Genomic DNA, 22,135 nt, shown 5'->3' on the forward strand with positions numbered 1-22,135 from the left:
ACTGACTGATTCTTTAGGAAAAATGTTTGTTTTTGCATGTTTTGTCACATTTACACAGACTCAAACACACACATTATATTTATGAGTTCATGGACTTGTTCTAGTTCTGCCTGGTTAAAAAAAAGAAAAGTACAAAGGCTTGAAATTTTGTGCTTAATTTATTTTTTTATTCTGTTATTATTGTATTTATTTTATATTATTATTAAAGTACTTGAATTTACTTTAAGATTATTTTTAATTTAAGCTATTTTTTAATTTTTTATTAATTTTAATTTATTTTATTGATTTAATTTGCCTGAAGATGATTATTTTGTACTTTTGTCTGTTTGAAAGGTTGTGTTAAAAAAAATAAAATCAGACGCTACTAGGAATGGGCGATATTTTACCGTTCACGATATACCGTCAAAAAAAAAATTCCCCACGGTAAGATTTTGTCATCTCACGGTAAAAACGATACATTCCTGTAGATGATGTTTTTGTGTAAAGTCGAATTTATGGTTCTGCGTTACGTACGTGAAGGAAGGAAGGAGCCAGAAAGAAAAGAAAGAAGAAGAAATGAGCCAGAAAGAAAGAAAGAAAGAAATGAGCCAGAAAGAAAGAAAGAAAGAAATGAGCCAGAAAGAAAGAAATGAGCCAGAAAGAAAGAAATAAAGAAAGAAAGAAAGAAAAGAAAGAAAGAAAGAAAGAAAGAAAGAAAGAAAGAAAGAAAGAAAGAAAGAAAGAAAGAAAGAAAGAAAGAAAGAAAGAAAGAAAGAAAGAAAGAAAGAAAGAAAAGAAAGAATCCCGTTGATGACGTTTTTTGTGTAACAAACATGGCGGATCTGAGAGCGAGATAGATTTATAGTTACAAAGATGGAGTTGAATTGGTATTTTTTTTATCGTCATTTTTATCGTTATCGGGATAAATGCCAGAAATTATCGTGATACATTTTTTTAGTCCATACCGCCCATCCCTAGACGCTACTCAACAGTTACTCAGTACTTGAGTAGTTTTTTCACCAAGTACTTTTTTTACTTTTACTCAAGTAATTATTTGGATGACTACTTTTTACTTCTACTTGAGTCATATTATTCTGAAGTAACAGTACTTTTACTTGAGTACAATTTACTCTGCTAGTAACCAGCCTAGATGTGTAGTACCCCTGCAGTGAATTGGAGTAAAGTGACATGGAGAGCAAATGTAATAAAGTAGGAAGAAGGATAATGAGGCGATAAACCACAGAGCGGCAACAGTTCAACTATCTATGACTGAATAATTACACGTGGAACACAGTGAAAGGCCAAGTTGATGACAGTTCAGTGCGTTTAAGTAGCAGCACTTTACTCAGCTCAGCCTGTCGGTTCTGGCCACGCGGGCGCTGAGGCATCTGCCCGACTGCAGACGCTCGGAAAAAATGCTTTAGCTGTGGTGAAATGTGTTCGCACGTGATCCGCTCTTCACTGGACCTGCAAACATTTGGTGCACATGTCCCCGAGGAGGCCCGGCAGCGTTATCTCCTCCGTTCACTCGCCGCACAATGTGGCTCCGTGCAGCCCTTGCTTTGCAGCCCTCAAAGTCAGCCCGCTGTCCAACCAGGTTGCAGCCGTGACGTTTGAGTCAACAAGTACTTTTGTACTTTTTTATTTTTTAAATGTTAAAACCAGAAAAGAAAAATATGAATTGTGCGTATTTTCATAAACTTGAAGAGCCCAGAGAGAGCAAGGGTAGGCTCAAGCAGACCCCTGGTACCGTTAGTAGGAGTAAAGTATAGATGGTGGATACCGTGAAACACCAAATAAAGGCCCGGGGCCTTTATTTGCTTAACCCTTGTGCTCTCTTTGGGTCAAAATGACCCAATTCTCTAGATCCTTCCTTCCTCCTGCCATGTTTCTCTCCTTCCTTCTCCCTTCCTCTTTTCCTCCTTTTTTACCCTCCTTTACTCCTTTTTCTTCCTACCTCCTTCCGTCATTCGTTCCTTTATTACCTTCTTTGCTTTTACTTCCTTCTTTCCTTATTTTATCCATTCCTTCCTTCTTCCTTCCCTTCCTTCTTTCTTTCCTTTTCTCCATTCCTTCCTCCCTCCCTTCCTTTTCTCCCTTATTTGCAGTGCATGTGCAATAATCTCCCATCATTTCAAGGACAATATTATTCTTCATCCATTTAAGTGCAATATCCCCCCCACCCATTCATGTACATTTTTATTCTCCCATTCACTCTTTTTTATAGTGTATACGTATATATATATATATATAATATATATATATATATATATATATATATATATATATATATATATATATATATATATTATATATATAGGTTTCCTTGTTTGCATTGTCTTTGCATGTGTGCACTTTGAAGGAGCTGCTAGCTAATTTCACTGTACCTGTACAATGATAATAAAGGCTTTCTTTCTATTTCCTTCCTTCCATCTTTTCTCCCTTCCTTACTCCCTTTCCTACTTCCTTCCTTCCATTCCTCCCTTCTTTCCTTCCTTCCATCTTTTCTCCCTTCCTGACTCCTTTCCTGCTTCCTTCCTTCTTTCCTTTTTTTCTCCTTTCTCCCTTCCTTCCATTCCTCCCTTCCATCTTTTCTCCCTTCCTTGCTCCCTTTCCTTCCTTCCTTCCTTCCTTCCTTCCTTCTTTCCTCCCTTCTTTCCTTCCTTCCATCTTTTCTCCCTTCCTTACTCCCTTTCCTGCTTCCTTCCTTTTTTTCTTCTTTCTCCTTTCCTTCCTTCCTTCCTTCCTTCCTTCCTTCCTTCTTTTCTCCTTCCTTCCTTCCTTCCTTCCTTCCTTCCTTCCTTCCTTCCTTCTTTCCTCCCTTCTTTCCTTCCTTCTTTCCTCCCTTCTTTCCTTCCTTCCATCTTTTCTCCCTTCCTTACTCCCTTTCCTGCTTCCTTCCTTCTTTCCTTTTTTTCTTCTTTCTCCTTTCCTTCCTTCCTTCCTTCCTTCCTTCCTTCCTTCCTTCCTTCCTTCCTTCCTTCCTTCTTTTCATCCTTCTTCCTTCCTTCCTTCCTTCCTTTCCTTCCTTCCTTCCTTCCTCCCTTCTTTCCTTCCTTCTTTCCTCCCTTCTTTCCTTCCTTCCATCTTTTCCCCCTTCCTTACTCCCTTTCCTGCTTCCTTCCTTCTTTCCTTTTTTCCTTCTTTCTCCCTTCCTTCCATTCCTCCCTTCCTTCTTTTCTCCCTTCCTTGCTCCTTTCCTTCCTTCCTCCCTCCCTCCCTCCCTTCCCTCCTCCCCTTCCTTCCTTCCTTCCTTCCTCCTCCCTCCCTCCTCTCCTCCCTTCCTTCCTTCCTTCCTTCTTTCCTCCCTTCTTTCCTTCCTTCCATCTTTTCTCCCTTCCTTACTCCCTTTCCTGCTTCTCCTTCCTTCCTTCCTTCCTTCCTTCCTCCCTCCCTCCCTCCCTCCCTCCCTCCCTCCCTCCTCCCTCCCTTCCTTCCTTCCTTCCTTCCTTCCTCCCTCCCTCCCTCCCTCCCTCCCTCCCTTCCTTCCTTCTTTCCTCCCTTCTTTCCTTCCTTCCATCTTTTCTCCCTTCCTTACTCCCTTTCCTCCTTCCTTCCTTCCTTCCTTCCTTCCTTCCTTCTCCTTCCTTCCCTCCCTCCCTCCCTCCCTCCCTCCCTCCCTCCCTCCCTCCCTCCCTCCCTCCCTCCCTCCCTCCCTCCCTTCCTTCCTTCCTTCTTCCTTCCTTCCTTCCTTCCTTCCTTCCTTCCTTCCTTCCTTCCTTCCTTCCTTCCTTCCTTCCTTCCTTCCTTCCTCCCTCCCTCCCTCCCTCCCTTCCCTCCTCCCTCCCTCCCTCCCTCCCTCCCTCCCTCCCCTTCCTTCCTTCCTTCTTTTCTCTTTCCTTCCTTCTTTCCTCCCTTCTTTCCTTCCTTCCATCTTTTCTCCCTCCTTACTCCCTTTCCTGCTTCCTTCCTTCCTTCCTTCCTTCCTTCCTTCCTTCCTTCCTTCCTTCCTTCCTTCCTTCCTCCTCCCTCCCTCCCTCCCTCCCTCCCTCCCTCCCTCCCTCCCTCCCTCCCTCCCTCCTTCTTCCTTCCTTCCTTCCTTCCTTCCTTCCTTCCTTCCTTCCTTCCTTCCTTCCTTCCTTCCTTCCTTCCTTCCTTCCTTCCTTCCTTCCTTCCTTCCTTCCTTCCTTCCTTCCTTCCCTTCCTTCCTTCCTCCTTCCTTCCTTCTTTCTCCTTTCACCTTCCCTTGACCCAAAAAACAGCACAAGGGTTAAATCGTTCAAATCAACAGCTATTTATTTGGAACCTGCGTTTATTTATTGTTATTTAATCGTGTGTCTCCATTAAACCCAAATCTTATTGTGCGTCTTCGATCTAGCCAGCTAGCGCTAGCCACGGACGGCTTCTCGTTGTCAACTAAGGTCGGATTCAACTCTTTTTGCATCAGTCATATAATCTTCCGCGACTCACGCTGGTGTCTGGCACGCTTGTGAAGTATAAAAGCTAAGAGAAAAGAGAAAGGCAAAAAAAGGAGAAGAAAAGAGGTGAGTGAAGAGCTACAGGCTACGAGCTCACCTCTTTTCCTCTCCTTTTTTTTATTCCTCTCTCTTTGATACACGAGCCGCTCACCTTCGTAAAACGTCATCAGTGAGGTCCCCCTAAAATCAAATAAATAGTCACACACTTTTCAATTCGTTTAAGGTTATTTGTTTGTGTTTAGGTATATTAGCTATACTTGTATACGGTAGAATATTTTTTTGGCCACCAGAAAACCATGTTTGACCCAGACTATATTTGGGATGTTTAATATGAAACATATTTTGCTTCACCCGGCAGATATTTGGGACTCAGCCATTATTTGAAGTTTTACAGCAGAAAAAATTAAAAATAGCTTAAATTAAAATAATCTTAAAGTAAATTCAAGTACTTTAATAAATAATAAAATAACAGAATAAAAAAATGTTAAAAAAAAAGTAGCACAAAATTTCAAGCCTTTGTACTTTTCTTTTTTAACCAGAACTAGAACAAGCTCATGAACTCATAGAAACTCTGTGTGTGTTTAGTCTGTGTAAATGTGACAAAACATGCAAAAACAAAAATTTTTCCCAAAGAATCACCCAGTGATGTCATGAGATTGACGCGTACGCGGATAAAAGAAAAGTAACAAGCTCAACGTAGCCTAATGTAGCAGAGTAAGAGTAACAGTTTCTTCTTCTCAAATCTACTCAAGTAAAAGTAAAAAGTATAGTGATTCAAAACTACTCCTAAAAGTACAAAATTTCCCAAAACTTACTCAAGTAAATGTAACGGAGTAAATGTAACTCATTACTACCCACCTCTGTCAGTCAGTGAATGTCAGAGAGCCACATGAGTGAAAATTACAAATAAGAAGAAAATGTAAAGGTTTCACTTGAAGACAATCAATGTGTATATAAACTGAAAATATTTAAAATAAATAAGTTTGCTTTACTTCACTTTTGTGTTTTCATTGAGACTATTGTAAGAATTACATACATTACATAGGAATGTCCACAGCATTTCAGTGTCAACACATACAGTAATTGTAGTTTCTAAGTGGTTGACAGGTAGTTACTTTAGATTTCTTGTAAACCTGTCTTAAAATGTAAGATACTGGACCTCGGTTGGGCTGGTGGGACAGCGGGTGGCAGAAAAGTTCCCCTTATTTTTAAATCCAAAACTTGACAGGTACAGTATGGAAGACCTTTCAACTGGCTCTTCTCACTGTGGACGAGCAGCGACTTTCCTCCAAATCTCTTCGTGGCAGAAGCTCAGCCCCCCGCAGGGTAAACTCAGACACTTGCATCTGTCACTAGGAGAGGGAACATCAACATACCAGCACGCAGCCAGCTTTGCCCTTTGGCTTAACTCTTTTTTTCTCACCACAAAGGACTGATATAGAGTCAGCTTCACTGCAGATGCTGCATCCCTCTCCTCCTCCTCCTCCTCTCCTCTTTTCCAAACAGTGCAGTCCAGTTGGAAACTTGAGTGAAAACACAGTTACAGTCTGTCTCTTGGATTGTTGTCTCTTGTTTTCCAGAGTGTGCACCAGGAGAAAGGACGCTGGCGAACGTTGGCGGGTAGTTTGCTCAGGAGAACCTCGGGTCATTTCCCGCTTTGGTTCTTTTCTGTTTTCCTTTTTTTTCCGCCCTTAAGCCTCCTCGGCGTCCTCTTCCCTTTGATCTCTTTTTGTTATGAAGAGAATTGGAGAAGTGGAGAGAATCTCCTCAGGCCATTAGGAAACATCCAGAGAAATGTCAGACAAATGTCACATAAAAATGATCTTATGCACAAGAAGATGCTGCAGTCGCAGCGCGTTAGGAGCCGCGGTCGGAAGGGGTTTTTAACTCAATACTTCAAAGAGCACTGATCAAATTAGGCTGGCTTACATCTGCACTACGCTGAACACAATCAGCCTCCGCTGCAGATAATAATCTAAGTTAGCAGATACCTGGGAGACACTTAGCAGCCAAAATGTGCTCACAGATGCCAAACCCTACCAAAAGGAGGATTAGGAATACCGGGTAAATGTTTACCAGACTGACACAAACAAGAATGAGGCTGATATTCTTCATCTGCATGTACGAAAGAAACCATGGTTGCAAGAACACAGTTAAAACATCTCTTATTGCAGGTTAGAGGTCCCGATCGCTGACGCTCTGGCCGACTATTATAGACGGCTACTCGTACTGCAATGTAAGGTTATCTAATAAGAATAGCTGGATAATTAAGTCTCCGATCTGCGGGACGGTTAAAAGCAAGAGCCTTCTGACAACCTGTTGTAACCGAGTGCAATGCAGAGAAGTCTCCTGTGATCTCCACAATTACTCATCCTGTCCACGCGCCGCGCCGCGGCTGATAAAACGAACTTATTATAGGAGAAGAAAGACGAGGAGGAAGGGAAATAAAGAGAGCGAGAGAGAGAAAAAAAAAGGGAAGTTAAAGATTTGCAGCTCATTTGAAGGACGCAATATAAAAAAATTCCAAAAAAAGCTGACTTTTATTAGGAAAAAGAAACGAGAGGAGAGGAACGGCTCGGTGTGGGAGTGCCGCCTGAAGTCATGTGACGGGGAGCGAAATTCATAAACAGTTTAGGGCATCATGTGACAGACGGATGCAGTAGAATACAGGAAGGTAGAAAAAGGAGATAGAAGAATGGAAAAAAGAAAGTCCCCCCCCAAGAAAAGGGAAGAAAAAAAATTATTGTCAGTCATTTCATTTTCTTTTCTGAATGAATAAGTGTATTTTTGTATAGATCGCCATTATTACTACTTTGTATGTTCAAAGAGGATTGTGATGTTGATGACGATAGATATTTATTATATTTTACATTACTTATTTAATTACAGGACTGTCTCAGAAAATTAGAATATTGTGATAAAGTTCTTTATTTTCTGTAATGCAATTAAAAAAAACAAAAACGTCATACATTCTGGATTCATTACAAATCAACTGAAATATTGCAAGCCTTTTATTATTTTAATATTGCTGATTATGGCTTACAGTTTAAGATTAAGATTCCCATAATATTCTAATTTTTTGAGATAGGATATTTGAGTTTTTCTTAAACTGTAAGCCATGATCAGCAATATTAAAATAATAAAAGGCTTGCAATATTTTAGTTGATTTGTAATGAATCCAGAATGTATGACATTTTGTTTTTGTAATTGCATTACAGAAAATCACAATATTCTAATTTTCTGAGACAATCCTGTAATTAATTACCCCCTTCTTTTACTTTATTTATTTGTTATTAATTAATGAATTGTATTTATTTATTTATTTATTTATTTATGTGTATGATCTGATTTTACTCATATAGCCCACCCTATATATTTTTTTTTCTTTCCTTCTCTCTTCACCATTCGAGTGCTGGAAATGTATAAAAAATAAATAAATCAAAACCAAAGTCCAGTCCCAAAGAAGCAGAACCGAACCTCTAAAGTCCGACTACCGGCGTGGAAGATGTGAATGGGGGTTATGTTACACTTAGAGTAAGACGATCTTTTACCAAACCTGGGCATCGTTCTCTGTTGCTATGGTTTCATGGTGTCAGAAAGAAATGAAGTTCTTTATGGATTATTACAGGCAAAGATAACTATATGACCATCCACCGGAGGCGAAAAGAAAAAGATGTGAAATTACAAGTGTCAGGAACCAGCCACGAGGCCGGACGCGGGTGCAAGCACGAGGTTAATGTACAGAGATAAAAGGTTAGAGGCAGGTGGTTGCAGTTTTGAGTTAGTGGTTTCTTTATGCACCGTGGTGTCATCATAACAAGTAAATGACCTTCTAATACTTGTGAGAGTTGTGGCATCACAAACAGTCAGGAGCTGTTCCAACAACCCCGGAAATGCAGTAATGTTGCTCGTTTTCACCTCAGATGAAGGTTTTCTCCTAGAAGTAGTTTTATTATCACAAACAAACTGCTGCTGATAACAAACGTAGAAACAACTGAGACAGCGTGAAATAAAGCGGAACAGGAAGCAGAAGGATGGTTCGGTGTCAGGTGAGGTGGACACGGGCCACCAGTTCTAGTGAGGTACCTGCATGGTTCTGGTTCTGGTTTTACTAAGGATATACTATATAGACCAGGGGTCGGCAACCCAAAATATTGAAAGAGTCTTGTAAAAGCCTTAGAATGAAGGCAACACATGCTGCATTTATCTATATTATTTATAACTGGGGGAAGATTTTTTTTTTCATTATGCACTTCGAGAAAAAAGTCGAAATGCCGAGAAAAAAGTCTAAATTTCGAGAAAAAAAAGGAAAGGAATAAGGAAGAAAAAAAAGAGAAAAAAAAGGAAAAAAGAAGAAGAAAAAAAGGAAAAAAAAGAGAAAAAAAGGAATAAAAAAGAAGAAGAAAAGAGGAAAAAAGGAAAAAAGAAAAAGAGAAGAAAAAAGGAAAAAAGAAAAAGAGAAGAAAAAAAAGAAAAAAAGGAAAAAAAAGGTCAAACATTTTTGAAAAAGAGCTCTGGAGCCGCGGGTTGCCGAACCCTGATATAGACTAAGGAGATGGTGGTGGACTTCAGGAGGAGACCCCACCTCAAGGGGTCACATATATACTGTAAAGACCTTGGCTGGATGACCAACTGGACTGGACTGTCAACACAGACAGCATCAATTGTGAAGGAGAGTAGTGGGTTTTCTGGCAGCCTGTTTCAATTTTAGTTTTAGTCTAGTCATCTAGTCTAATCATTTTAGTTTTTATTAGTTTTAGTCACGTTCATTCTCCTTTTAGTCGTGTCAAGTTTCAGTCGACTAAAAGTCTGACCATTTTAGTCTGGTTTTAGTCAAAGATTGTATTTAGCCAAACCCATTTTACAATTCAAACAAGGTTATCTTATTATGATATTATTGTTCCAGTATAGACTCAAGAATACATTAATTCCAGATACAGAAGACTCTCATTTGAGTTTACAACATATTTATTTTTCCGCATTTCTCCCCATCTTTTTCTTTTTCGATGACACATTGGGTTTTCTTTTCCACGTCTATGTAGGAAAGTGTATCCAAAGATGGTTCTTCTTCTTCTCCAGCCCCAGAGCAGATCCCCGCGTTTCTCTATGTTACTTTGTTTTTAATTGACATGAACCTAGAGCTCTGCGTTAACGGCATCAGCCTCTAACTCTGCAGCTGCATCTTCTGGATCTGATTCCCCGCTGCAGCATTTTCGTTGCGTCTCGTCTTGTTTTTCTCAGGTGATAAAGGTTCGCTGCCGATGATATCTAGTCATAATTTTCATCGACGAAAGCAACTTTACTCACAGGTCAGCGGCCGTGAGAGGGAAAACGATGAGCCACAGTTTCCCCCACATGTTCATTTCTGCCACATGAGGATAACCAGGCGCACCAGGTGAAGTACATTTCACTCAAAACTATATTATTCTACTATAAGATTGTAGCGTTTAAAATGGACAGGGTGAAAAATGAGCTTCAACTGTGGACCCAACTAAATCTAAAAGAAACTACCTGGACGTTGAAGATGTAGGAAAAGCCTTTCCCTTTTTGTTTCCCCGCTGACCGCAGAGCGGCTCCGGGCGTCCTCGTTTCACGACGTCTCAGATCAGACTGAGCTCTTCTGATTTTATCCACCTGCTTTAATGCCGTCCCTGCGTCTAGCTGTCGACCACCGTAGGAACACATAACGGGATTATTTCTGAGCAGATTTTCTTCTCTATCCTAAGGGTTAAATTTGCAGCTAAGCCAGGAAAGAGAAAAGGAACGTCAGTCAAATCAAGCGTGCCACATTTACCTCACGAGGACGGGCTGCGAGCGAGAGAAAAAGAGGCTCCCGAGGGAAATGGTCTCACAGATGGAGGACAGGTACAGTGGTCGTTACTGAAGCATGTCTGTCCCCACGTCTCCATCCAGTTATTCTCCTACAGGTGTAACGTAATCTTAACAATATTTAGCATCTAATATCTGGTCATGTCAGTTCAACTCAGTGCAAAGTCCAAACCACAACAAAACTCATCTGAAGCCACTTTACAGAGAAAGTAAACAGGTTCAATACAATCAAATTCTTTCCTATTATAGTCTGAATCCATTCATCCATCTTTCTATTCGGGGTTACTGGCCAATTAAATTACCATTAAATCCAGTTTGATTTAATCAATTTAATTCATGTTCAATCAAGTCGGATTTCTAGAAAGCTGGTGAATTAACAGGAAACAAGGCCGAGCTGAGGAACCCAGTAGATTCCCTTTATGTCTCCCACCTGAGAACAAAACCAAGGCGTTTGCTATAGATTAATTTATTTTAATTATGTCAGAGATGCACTGATTGCAATTTTCTTTCCTGATTCTGACCAGCCAGTATAGATGTTGGCTGATTTCACGTGTATTTATCTAAACTATAATCAACTACACATTCATTTAATAAACAATGACAGATAGCAGGAGCTGCAGGTTTCTGTACTTTACTACTTTATTTTCAGCTTCGTAACATCGGACGGGGTCAGCAGGATGATACTATTACAAGTGTTGGATAAATGTTTTTTTGGTTGTTTTGACGCTTTACTTTTCTGTACTCAGCCATTATATGGAGCCAAATCAAGGCCAAAAGTTTTGCTAATTTGAAAATAAAACTTGAACCTGAAAATTCAAGTTTTGATTATTTTTTTTTTTTTTTTCCAGTATCGGATCTTTTTTTCAGTTTCAGATCTTTTTATTTCAGCTTCAGACCTTTTTTTTTCAGTTTCAGATTTTTTTTTTCAGGTTCAGACTTTTGGGCCTGATCTGGCGTGGGGGGCGTGGCATCAACTGAGAGGGGCGTGGCATCATGAGTGACAGCAGAACAGAGAAGGCGGGGGACGTTCTTCAGTCATGTTGCCTTCAGGAAACGTAGGTTGCAGAAGTTATCAGTAGAAGTATGATTCAACACTGTATATACACCATATTCACGTGATTGGCAGTGGAAGAAACTGATATTGGTGACAAATTTCTGTTTAAAAAGCTGTTTTAGACTGTACTTGGCACCAATCGCAGTATAAAAGCAGTCTGAAACTGAAAAAAAAGATGAAACTGAAAAAAAAAGATGTGAAACTGAAATAAAAAGATGTGAAACTGAAAAAAAAGATCTGATACTGAAAAAAAAATTGAAACTGTAAAAAAATAAGTTCATGATCAAAACTTGAATTTTCAGGTTCAAATTTTATTTTCAAATTAGCAAAACTTTTGGCCTTGATTTGGCTCCATACCATTACATCATCATGATGCATTTAATAAAAGAGAAAAAAAAAATTTCTCAGTCTAAATTTCTAAGCTAATGCTTCTAAACTTTTTTTTTTTTTTTTAAGGAAAGGACCTTCCCCTCAAATTGACAAATTGACAAAAGAAACCAAATCTTCCTCTGTTCTTGAAGCTCAATTGTTGCCACGCAGGACGACGGGCATCATCCACGCATGTTATATTTGAAATACATACCAATCCTGGAGTGTTACCACACTGAGGTTTGTGTCTAGATAGTGCAATAACTTTGTACAATATTTCACAACATGTATTTCTTTTCTATTCATATAATTCTATTTATGGCACTGCACTTTTTATTTTAATTTCTGATTTTATTTGTATCTTTTTATCTTTACATGGGTGTTTGGTTTTAGGGGTGTTTGATTTGTATATGACTGTGCTGTGAGATGGACATGTCAATTTCCCCGAGGGAACCTCCCAAAGGGATTAATAAAGTCGTGTGAATCTGAATCTGAATTTCCGAGACTGATTCCACTCATCCCTCCATAAACTATCTCATCACGTTACGATGATGTTCTCGCCAGGGTGGTGGGATTTTGTGAAGATGCAAAAAATTGGTAATAACTTCAGTCGTGCTTAAGAGCGGTTTATTATTGCGGTTTGTTCTCAGTCCCCGTGTCCTCTGAGACTGAAGCTAATTGCAAGGAAGGGTATTACAGACGTAGTCCATTACCTCCTCATGTACGACCGACATGCACAATGGGGGAAGGCGGCCTCTGCAGGATGAAAGGATGGGACTCATAAAAGCGCAAATTGGAAAATGAGAACAATGGGGTGAAAAAGCAGAGTGCACCCTGGGCTCGCACAATCACGGGCTGCAACAGATTGGCGAGGACCCACTTATGGCCGTACAGCTGGCCCGACTCGTGCCAGACTGGAGCGGCCAAACGGATCTCTGACTGGATTTACTTCCAGCTTCACGTCTGTCTAACGAGCACACACACACACACACACACACACACACATTTCTCTGAAAGTTTCAAAATCGACGGAGTGTGTAATTGTGGTGATCAGTGTGTCACGGAAAATTTCAAACATTATAACAAAAAGCCAACAACTGTAAGGAAACAGGATGAGAAGAGGGGGGTATAAAAGATGTAAATGCAGATGAAAGGGCCACATCTAATGGCACTTTTCCACCAGCACCTACTCAGCTCTACTCATCTCAGCTCGGCTAATCTCGGCCTGGTTTCTTTTCCACTACAATTCAGCATCTGGAGCAGAAGTAGGAGGTTGGAGCGAAGCTGCTGTGACGTATTTGATTGTGTGATCTAAACGAAGAAGACAACACTAAAGATGTAGAACCTGGAGGAGATGATATATGTGCTGCTGGGTCTGTGGCTTGTGTTCAATTTCAAGTTAAAAAATGAGAGAGAGAGTTTGTTTGTCTCGGCGCTGCTGAAAAGTCCGTTGGTAGCCGCGAGCAGCTATGAAGTGACAGAGCTCCTGGTGGATCTGGTCGTTCCTTATCGCTCGTCTAGATCCCTTTTTAACTCTCTCCTCAGCCACCAGTAGGGGTGGGCAAAAATATCGATATGGCAATATATCGCGATACTTTTCCAGCCGATTCAATATCGATATTCAAAATTTGAATATCGATTTTTTTTATTTTTTTATCCCCGATCTTTTTCCCATTATATCACCCAGTGCTCCTACCTAAGTGACAGTCCTGGGCATTGCCACTCTCTACCAACCCTGGGAGGGCCCTGCACTGAGCTCAGGTTTTATTTCACGTTTTATTTCATTTTATAATTTATTTTTTATATAACACAATTGCCTGTCCTTAAAAAATGAAAAATAATGGACAATGGTTTATTTATTTATGGATTTATATCTATACTGACTGATCACTGTGCCTGTCCTTGGTTTTACTACCCATCTTTCTTGTGTTTATTATCATTTGCCACATAATTAAAGCAACCTCATACTAAATTTAATGTTAATTTCATATGATGTAAATAATATGAAAAACATATACAAATATGTTGTAACTTTAGCTTGTATAGTTATAATAAAACATTGTTTTGACTCAGTTTGTCCCATGAATTGTCACTATAATCTGATGAACGTGCAACTCGGATTTTAAGATCCATCACTATCATCTGATATACATACAACTTGGATTTTAAGACGTGTAATGCATTTTTAAATTTTTCGGTGAACTATGTAGAATATAATAATCGGAATATCGCATAATCGGGATATCGCAATGTGTATCGTATCGTGGCTCAAGTATCGTGATGCGTATCGTATCGTGAGGTCCTTCCCAATACCCACCCCTAGCCACCAGGTTTATAAACATCTGCACCTCAGAGTTGGATCAACAAACAGACTTTTGCGCTGCCATTGCTGGTCGGATAAAAATGAACCAGAAGCCGTCAGAGTCACTCATCCGCTGATTTCCACATCCTGACTCAGACGTCTGACTCCAACCCCCCGACCAATCGGTGGCCTGTAGTGTGATGATGTCAGATACAGCCGACTCAGCCGCTTAGAACCTCGGCAGAGTAGAAACAGAAAAGTATCTACTCTGCACGTTAGACCCCTAGTGGAAAAGAACCAAACCGAGTGGAGGCGAGCCGAGCCGGGCTGAGTAGGTACTAGGGCTGCAACGATTCGTCGACGTTGTCGACAAAAATCGATAATGGAAATTGTCGAGAATGAATTCCATTGTCGACAATTGTCGGCAGACATGTTTTTCCAATGGAGTGAGGTGTCTCACTTCAATACAATCTCTGCCGAGAGTTGCGCATGCACAATAGCGTCTCAGTAGCTGCAGGTAATAAAACTTCAAAAGTTTGGGATCATTTTAGCCTCGATACGGATAATAAAAAGATTACTTACAAGGTTTGCAAAGCCGACGTTGCTTTTCACGGGAGCACCTCGGTAATGCATTTGAAGAGAAATCATGTCGGAGTGTTGAACGAAACGGACTCGCCTTGGTAAGATATTAAGCCTATTTTCATTTGTTAAATTAATTTGTTTCATTCGTTAACTTTGTTTATTTCATGTTATTTATTAGTGTTATTATAGCCACTCACAGCTACTCTCATTGCTATAACCTCAATCATAATTGATGATGCGCGAAAGGCGAAAAAGCTTGTGTGATGATGACGATGGATTTGCATCTAACTTTCAGTCAGGTGACTTATGAACTGTCAATTATCCATCAAACTCCACAATGATCATGTTAACATTAAATCAGATAGATTTGTCTGGACATTTCTCTTGCGGGACTGGCGCCGTGCGGGCATGAATTCTCAGAGTTTTGCTGATGCGGGCGGGAGCAGGATAAAGAAAACAGTCCCGCTATATCAGGGCTCTAGTGCCATCTTTCTTGTGTTTATTATCATTTGCCACATAAAGCAACCTCATACTAAATTTAAAAAAAATTACTAATTATCCGATTAGTCGACTAATCGTTTCAATAGTCGGTGACTAGTCGACTATTAAAATAGTCGTAAGTTGCAGCCCTAGTAGGTACTAGTGGAAAAGTGCCATAAGAGGACTAACATCCATATGTCGGTTCAGGGGCCACAGTTTCCCTCCAATGACCCGTCAGGAATCCTGTCTTTCATGTTACTAGCTTCCAATGATCTGTCAGGTCCTACCCATTCCCATATAAAAGAAGTGTAACAACACGTTGCCTCAGACTCAACTGTCCAGCCTGCGTGCTGCATGTTAACTCTCCTGATTGTGCATCAGGTAAAATAAACTTTGGTAATCTCGAACTCACCGATGTTGTAGTTTGTTAAGGATCTGTACTTTACTCAGGAAAAGTTTAGGAGAAATTACTCTATGACCCATTCATCCACAAGTTTTGTTAATGACAGTTTAACACCCAAACAGGCGTGTTTTAAAAACTAAATATGATAGAGGTTCATTAGAAAGGTTCTTCTCGAGCTGGCAACCATTTATTACCTATTTTGAAAATTTGAGGGTACTTCCAAAGGACTGAGCTGATGTCTTTGTTTTTTGTTGTTTGTTGTTTTTCGTTTTTCTATCCCTAAAAATAGTAACAGCCCAATTACATTGGTATTTAACTCTGGGGGTGATATATGACAACATTCTGACTCAAGTGTTTACTAGAACGGTATAACTTGTGACTACTACTGGAATTGCTAATTATTGATCTAAGAAATAATTATTAATCTCTAGATAACCATTTCGGTTTTGTTCTCATTTTATTTTCTTATTTAAGTTTACATTCATTGCACTACTACTACTTTTTTGTTATGTCACTATATTAGTATCTTTTTATTTTTATTTATTTACTATTTTTTTTAATTTTTATTATTATTATTTGTTTTATTTTTTATTTTTATTTTATTTTTTTGCTATTCTCAAAGGAAAATTAATGATGATAACCGTGGGTGGAGGGATGGGGAGAGGGAGAAAAAAAAAAGGTATGTTCATCTGTTTTGCTCTCTATTGTGGAAACAATCTGCCAATAAAAACATATATCAAAAAAAAAAAACCTAAATATGAGCGAGAAAATGTTGAGCGCACTTATGAGGAATGACATCACCATCCCGCCGCTCTCTGCACCTTGTTTGTGGTGAAAACAATTACCGTAATCGCCCCAAACAGAGGCTAAAAGGTTATTATCATGTTGCACCAGTATGCTTTACACGTCCACACGCGTGTGCACACACACACACACACACACACACACACACCACACACACACGTAGCTCAAGTCCCAACAATAGATCAGAAAGACCTCATTAATCTCCAGAGCCACAGTTGAGCGTGGGCCCGGGCCAACTCCCTCGTCTTATTGTGCCAAAACCAGCACATGGCACGCTCTGAATTAATGGTTAAATGAAAAGGTGCAAATTGTTCTGTGCATAATGGACCAGTCTGCATCTGTCACCTTTTATCACCGCCAGGTTCTGGAAAGGGAAATAAAGCCATGAATCAGGCTGGTTAATACAGCTGCATAATCTCTCCCAAGCATGTGCAATAATGTGGTTTAATGGGTCAAATTGCATTAAAAAGTTAATCTATGTTCAAAGTAGCTGCACTGAAAAAAGGAAGGGCTTTCTGTTTCAGCAGCAAATAAAAGGAAATTATAAAAAAGGACTGAAACAAGTTGTTTTTTTCTCGAATATACAACCAAATAACAAGTACAGAATCTGCCTGTTTATCTGGTTTTAAACTAAAATGCAACAAATGTCCGTTTACCTCGCTTCATGTTGAAAAAAACAAAAAGGTGCATAACTCACTCCTTAAAAACATTGTTATTCAGTGCACTAATATGACATTTAAAAAAAAAATCTGTTATTGCATTAGTCTAACGGATATTTTCTGTATCCAGCTTCACATTATGCTGCTTTTTCTGTAACTCAGAAATTCAAATAAAAAATAAATTACATTATTTTATTAACTAATTAAATGGTAAGTGTGATGCTGTAACAATGAGTTTACACGGTGTTGGAATAGACTGATTGCATCAAACTGACTGAAATCGTGGTTTTTAAAATACATCTTAACATCTTCTGGATGAAATCGAACTGGAACCAACTGGTCAAAGCCGGACAAACAAAGCCAGGTTTAAGTCCAGCTAATCTCTGCATGTCACAATCAACTGGACTGAAACTGTTCTTCGCAATCAGCACATGTTCAACAGTTCCCACCGCAGGCTTCGACGTGGAAGTAACGGAGGAATGATAAAGATTAGAAAGGTCGGTGTGTCCAGTCCACCGTTGGTCTGTGTTTTGAACTGCTGATTCACAGGTTTGTCTGTCGTGTTGTTGTGTTATAGGTCAACTGGGACAAACAAACAAGTGGGCACTATCGCCACCTACCCATGGATAACATACTTTGGTCATTAAAACATTATTATTTATTATCATTAGGGATGGGCGATATTTTACCGTTCACGATATACCGTCAAAATTCCCCACGGTAAGAATTTGTCATCTCACGGTAAAAACTATAAATTCCCATTGATGACGTTTTTGTGTAAAGCTGATTTATAGTTCTGCGTTACATCGACGCACAACGTACGTGTGCGTCGATGAAGGAAGGAAGGAAGGAAGGAAGGAAGGAAGGAAGGAAGGAAGGAAGGAAGGAAGGAAGGAAGGAAGGAAGGAAGGAAGGAAGGAAGGAAATGAGCCTGAAAGAAAGAAAGAAAGGAGCCTGAAAGAAAGAAAGAAAGAAAGAAAGAAAGAAAGAAAGAAAGAAAGAAAGAAAGAAAGAAAGAAAGAAAGAAAGAAAGAAAGAAAGAAAGAAAGAAAGAAAGAAAGAAAGAAAGAAAGAAAGAAAGAAAGAAAGAAAGAAAGAAAGAAAGAAAGAAAGAGGATAAATTCCCGTTGATACCTGTTTGTGTAACAAACATGGCAGATTTGAGTCATTACAGTTTTGCAGTACAGGTGTAACTCATTTAGTTGGTTTTTATTAATTCAATTTAATTGGTGTAGTTTAGTAGTATTGAGTATTCTTTTAGAGCAGTGTTTTGGGGGCTCCAAAGACTGAATGTGGTGATAGATTTATAGTTACAAAGGTGGAGTTGAATTGGTATTTTTATCGTCATTTTTATCGTTATCGGGATAAATGCCAGAAATTATCGTGATACATCTTTTAATCCATACAGCCCATCCCTAATTATCATTATCATTTAATTCGTCATAAAAGTCCCTTCGTATGCATGTGTACTGGGATAAGGAAAGAAGTGTCCAATTAAAAAGCCAAGTTGAGCGAGATCCCTCAGACCGCTACAGGAGAGAGCCCTGCAAGAGAACCTTCAGTCCGCTGCAGGAGCTACAGCTAGAAACATCTACAGTGAATCTTTGGAGAACCTGAAATCATGACTACTGCAATCATTGATTTCCCTGCAGAGATTAATTAAGTATTTTTCAATTCAATTGCACTGAATTGAAACAGAAAAAGCACAGCGATAATATGAGATGAATCATTTTTCAAAAAAATTATATCAGCCGAGGCAAAACCTGCACCTGTCAACCTCAAGATAAAACTACACCCTGTTCATAAAATGAACTCCTCAGGTTAAGGAGGAGACCTGAGCTCAGTGCAGGGCCCTCCCGGGGTTGGTAGAGGGTGGCAATGCCCAGGACTATCACTTAGGTAGGAACACTGGGTGAAAATGGGAAAAATACGGGGATAAAAATATTTTTAAAAAAAAAAGTTAAAATTGAGCATTTAGTGCGATCTCCCTCAGAATTAAGAACAGATTTTACTCTTAACGAGACGTATAAAGATGTTTGCATTTATATTAATTGGTACCCGTTCTATTTTGGTTTAAGACAAGCCAGTTTCCTCATCTGTAAACGGGAGGATTCAATATATCAAACGGTGTATCCCGCTGTAAAGGTCTAAGGCAGATATGTCGGTGGGGTTCGGCTGAAGAAGCTTCGTCCATTGTTACATAAAGTCTATGGGTGCAACTGGCCCCAGTTTCGTCCTTTTTCTGTCTCGACGCCATGTTGGAAACATTCTGAATCAAGATACGAAGCATGTACATGACGTCATCCCGCAAATGCGCCAGATGTTGGTAGAACCTGGTGAATCGTTAGGCGGGCAGGTTGACTATTCCAGGGAATTGATTCCCATCCCTGGACACAGGTCACCGTACGTTCCCACAGATGGGACTTCTTAATGTTTAACGGACTCTGTATTTATTTCACAGTGTAAATAAAAACCAAAACAAACTGGTAGAAAAGAGAGCAAATCTGAGCAGCAATATCAAACCACAAACTATTTGGTCCTAGTTTAAAGGAGTTAATCATATGAAATAGGGATGCCCCGATACCGATACTGGTATCGGGGCCGATACTGCCCTCAAATACTCCTACTCGCAAAAATTATCCGATACCACGCACCGATACTTCATTGTTATTGTAGTTACTGGTTAGCGCCTCTAGGGGGAGATGTTGAGCCGCCCCGCGGCTCCCCGGGTCAGTCTGCAGCCTGGCTGAGCAGCAGCAGCAGAGCTGCTGGTCTGTGGCTGTAGCCAACTGTTCCATGTTTCAGTAAATTATATCTTACTTAATTATACAAACTGGACGGTTGAGTATTACCCTTACTCACAGGGAACTTTATTAAACACTCCACGTAACTCACAGTACAACATAAACAATCCCATTGTTACCTTCCGGTTAGCCACGTTAGCCACGTTAGCCGGTTAGCCGTTAGCCGCGTTAGCCGCGCCGACTAGGGTTGCCACCTTTCAGAAATAGAAATAAGGGACGCCCTGATTTCAGCAGCGCAGGAGCCAAAAAAAAAGCCCCAAAACTTCTAAACTGAATAAAAATGTGTTTATTTTATATGAAAAAACAAAATGCTTTGATTTAAAGTTTAAAGTGCTTTAATAGCATTGAACTTGCATGACTGTACAGACAGACAACCTACTAGCAACTGAAATATCCTCCTATGCTATGTATGTCCACATCAGCCAGGATGTATAATATAGCCTACAGGTGAAGAATATGGTGTAAAAGTTAATTTATTTCAATAATTCAACTAGAATATGGTGTAAAAGTTAATTTATTTCAATAATTCAACTAGAATATGGTGTAAAAGTTAATTTATTTCAATAATTCAACTAGAATATGGTGTAAAAGTTAACTTATTTCAATAATTCAACTAGAATATGGTGTAAAAGTTAATTTATTTCAATAATTCAACTAGAATATGGTGTAAAAGTTAATTTATTTCAATAATTCAACTGGAATATGGTGTAAAAGTTAATTTATTTCAATAATTCAACTAGAATATGGTGTAAAAGTTAATTTATTTCAATAATTCAACTAGAATATGGTGTAAAAGTTAATGAAAATACGGTACAAATCGTGTCCCGTATTAGTTCAATACGGGACGCAACATTTTTTTCTCAAATAAAGGACAATTCCGTATTTTACGGGACGGGTGGCAACCCTACTCATGGGTATCACTCTATATAACCGGACTGTAACAATGGGATTGTTTATGTTCTTCTTCTTCTTCTCTGTTTTATTGGCGGATCGCAACCAACTTTAAGGTGCATATGGCCACCTACTGTACAAGAGCGTGTAACATCATTTCATTTAGCCTGTTTTTTAAATTATATTTGCTTGTTTATGTTGTTTCACACGGACGGCTTCAGGTGAAGCACGCACATGCGCAGTTGATGTACCTGCGATGAGACTAAAGCGCGGAGGAAAGCCCCGCTGGCCGAATTTCCGTTGCAAATCAAACCTGTCTTCCAATTCATTGCATTTTTCATTGCATTTTTAGCCTAGTTATTTTTGTGATAGAAGTATCGGATCGGTACTCGGTATCGGCGAGTACACAAATTAAAATACTCATACTCGTACTCGGTGTGAAAAAAATGGTATCGGGACATCCCTAATATGAAATAAATTAGTGATTTTCAATTCAATCTGTTGCAGCGGCCATGATTCAACAGATTCTTGTTGGTGATTAATCTTGAACTCCATCCAGGAATGTGATTGTCACTGAAAGTAGGACAAGAGCTTCTCCTACCTTGGCAGCCATGACCATGGACGACCCTCCTCTGATCCCCAGGATGGGGATGTGCGTCTGAGCCGAGATGAAGTCCAGTATCTGGGCGATGGCCTCCTGATCCGTGTCGTCCCCGAACACCACGCCCTGCAGCGAGTTCCTGGTCATCTGCGCGCAGATCCGGTTGATGATGCTCTTGGGGTCGGTCTCGTTCATGGTGACCACCTCGACCTTGGGAGGATAGGGGATGTGGAGGAAGTCCTCCTTCTCCAGTCCGGCCCCCAGGGTCACGTCGCTGGAGTTCCCCACCAGGATGACGGCGATGCTGAGGGAGCTGATCAGCTTAGGGCTGATGGGGGGAAGCGCCGGAGAGCCGGGGGAGTACTGGGGAGGGATGACGACGCCCCGCTGGTTGCCGCCTCCCTTCTGGCCTCCCTGCCCCCCTGGCGAACCCCCGGGCCCCGATCCGGGACCTCCGCCCCTCCGGGACTCGCAGACGGGCAGGAGGAGCACGGACAGGAGGAGCAGAGAGACGGACAAGGGGAGGAAGGGCGGGGTCGGCCGGGGCTGGGGACGAGGATACTGGGACGACTGGGACGGAGGTGGAGACGGAGGAGAACGGTGAGAGGAGGGCGGGGGCACCGAGCGCTTGTCCTGAAGATTGGAGGGAGAAAGGTGGAGGCTGACAAGCATTGTGGAGGAGTATAAATGCCGTCCCTGCAGAGAAGGAGAAAAGAGACGGAGAGACGGTGAATGCAACACACCTGGAACCTTTGAATCTGAACACCTAGACCGGGGGTCGGCAACCCGCGGCTCTAGAGCCGCATGTGGCTCTTTAGCGCCGCCCTACTGGCTCTTTGGAGCTTTTTCAAAAATGTTTGACCTTTTTTTAAATTTTTCTTCTTTTTTCCTTTTTTTTCTCTTCTTTTCTCTTTTTTTTCCTCTTCTTTTTCTCTGTTTTTCTTCTTTTCTTCCTTTTTT

At 40.3% G+C, this 22,135-nt stretch overlaps 1 protein-coding gene across 1 annotated transcript in view; it reads right to left on the reverse strand.

Moving 5' to 3' along the window:
- The window catches only part of LOC133458283 (glutamate receptor ionotropic, NMDA 2B-like), a 176,639-nt gene extending 155,175 nt beyond the window's left edge, over positions 1-21,464 (reverse strand). Inside the window, exon 1 of the mRNA XM_061738059.1 lies at positions 21,176-21,464. Coding sequence (XP_061594043.1) covers positions 21,176-21,370 — 195 coding nt within the window. The 5' untranslated portion in view covers positions 21,371-21,464. The remainder of the gene's footprint in view (positions 1-21,175) is intronic.
- Between the last annotated feature and the right edge of the window lie 671 nt (positions 21,465-22,135).

This window comes from Cololabis saira, chromosome 1 (assembly GCF_033807715.1).
Source record: "Cololabis saira isolate AMF1-May2022 chromosome 1, fColSai1.1, whole genome shotgun sequence".
Taxonomy (NCBI): domain Eukaryota; kingdom Metazoa; phylum Chordata; class Actinopteri; order Beloniformes; family Belonidae; genus Cololabis; species Cololabis saira.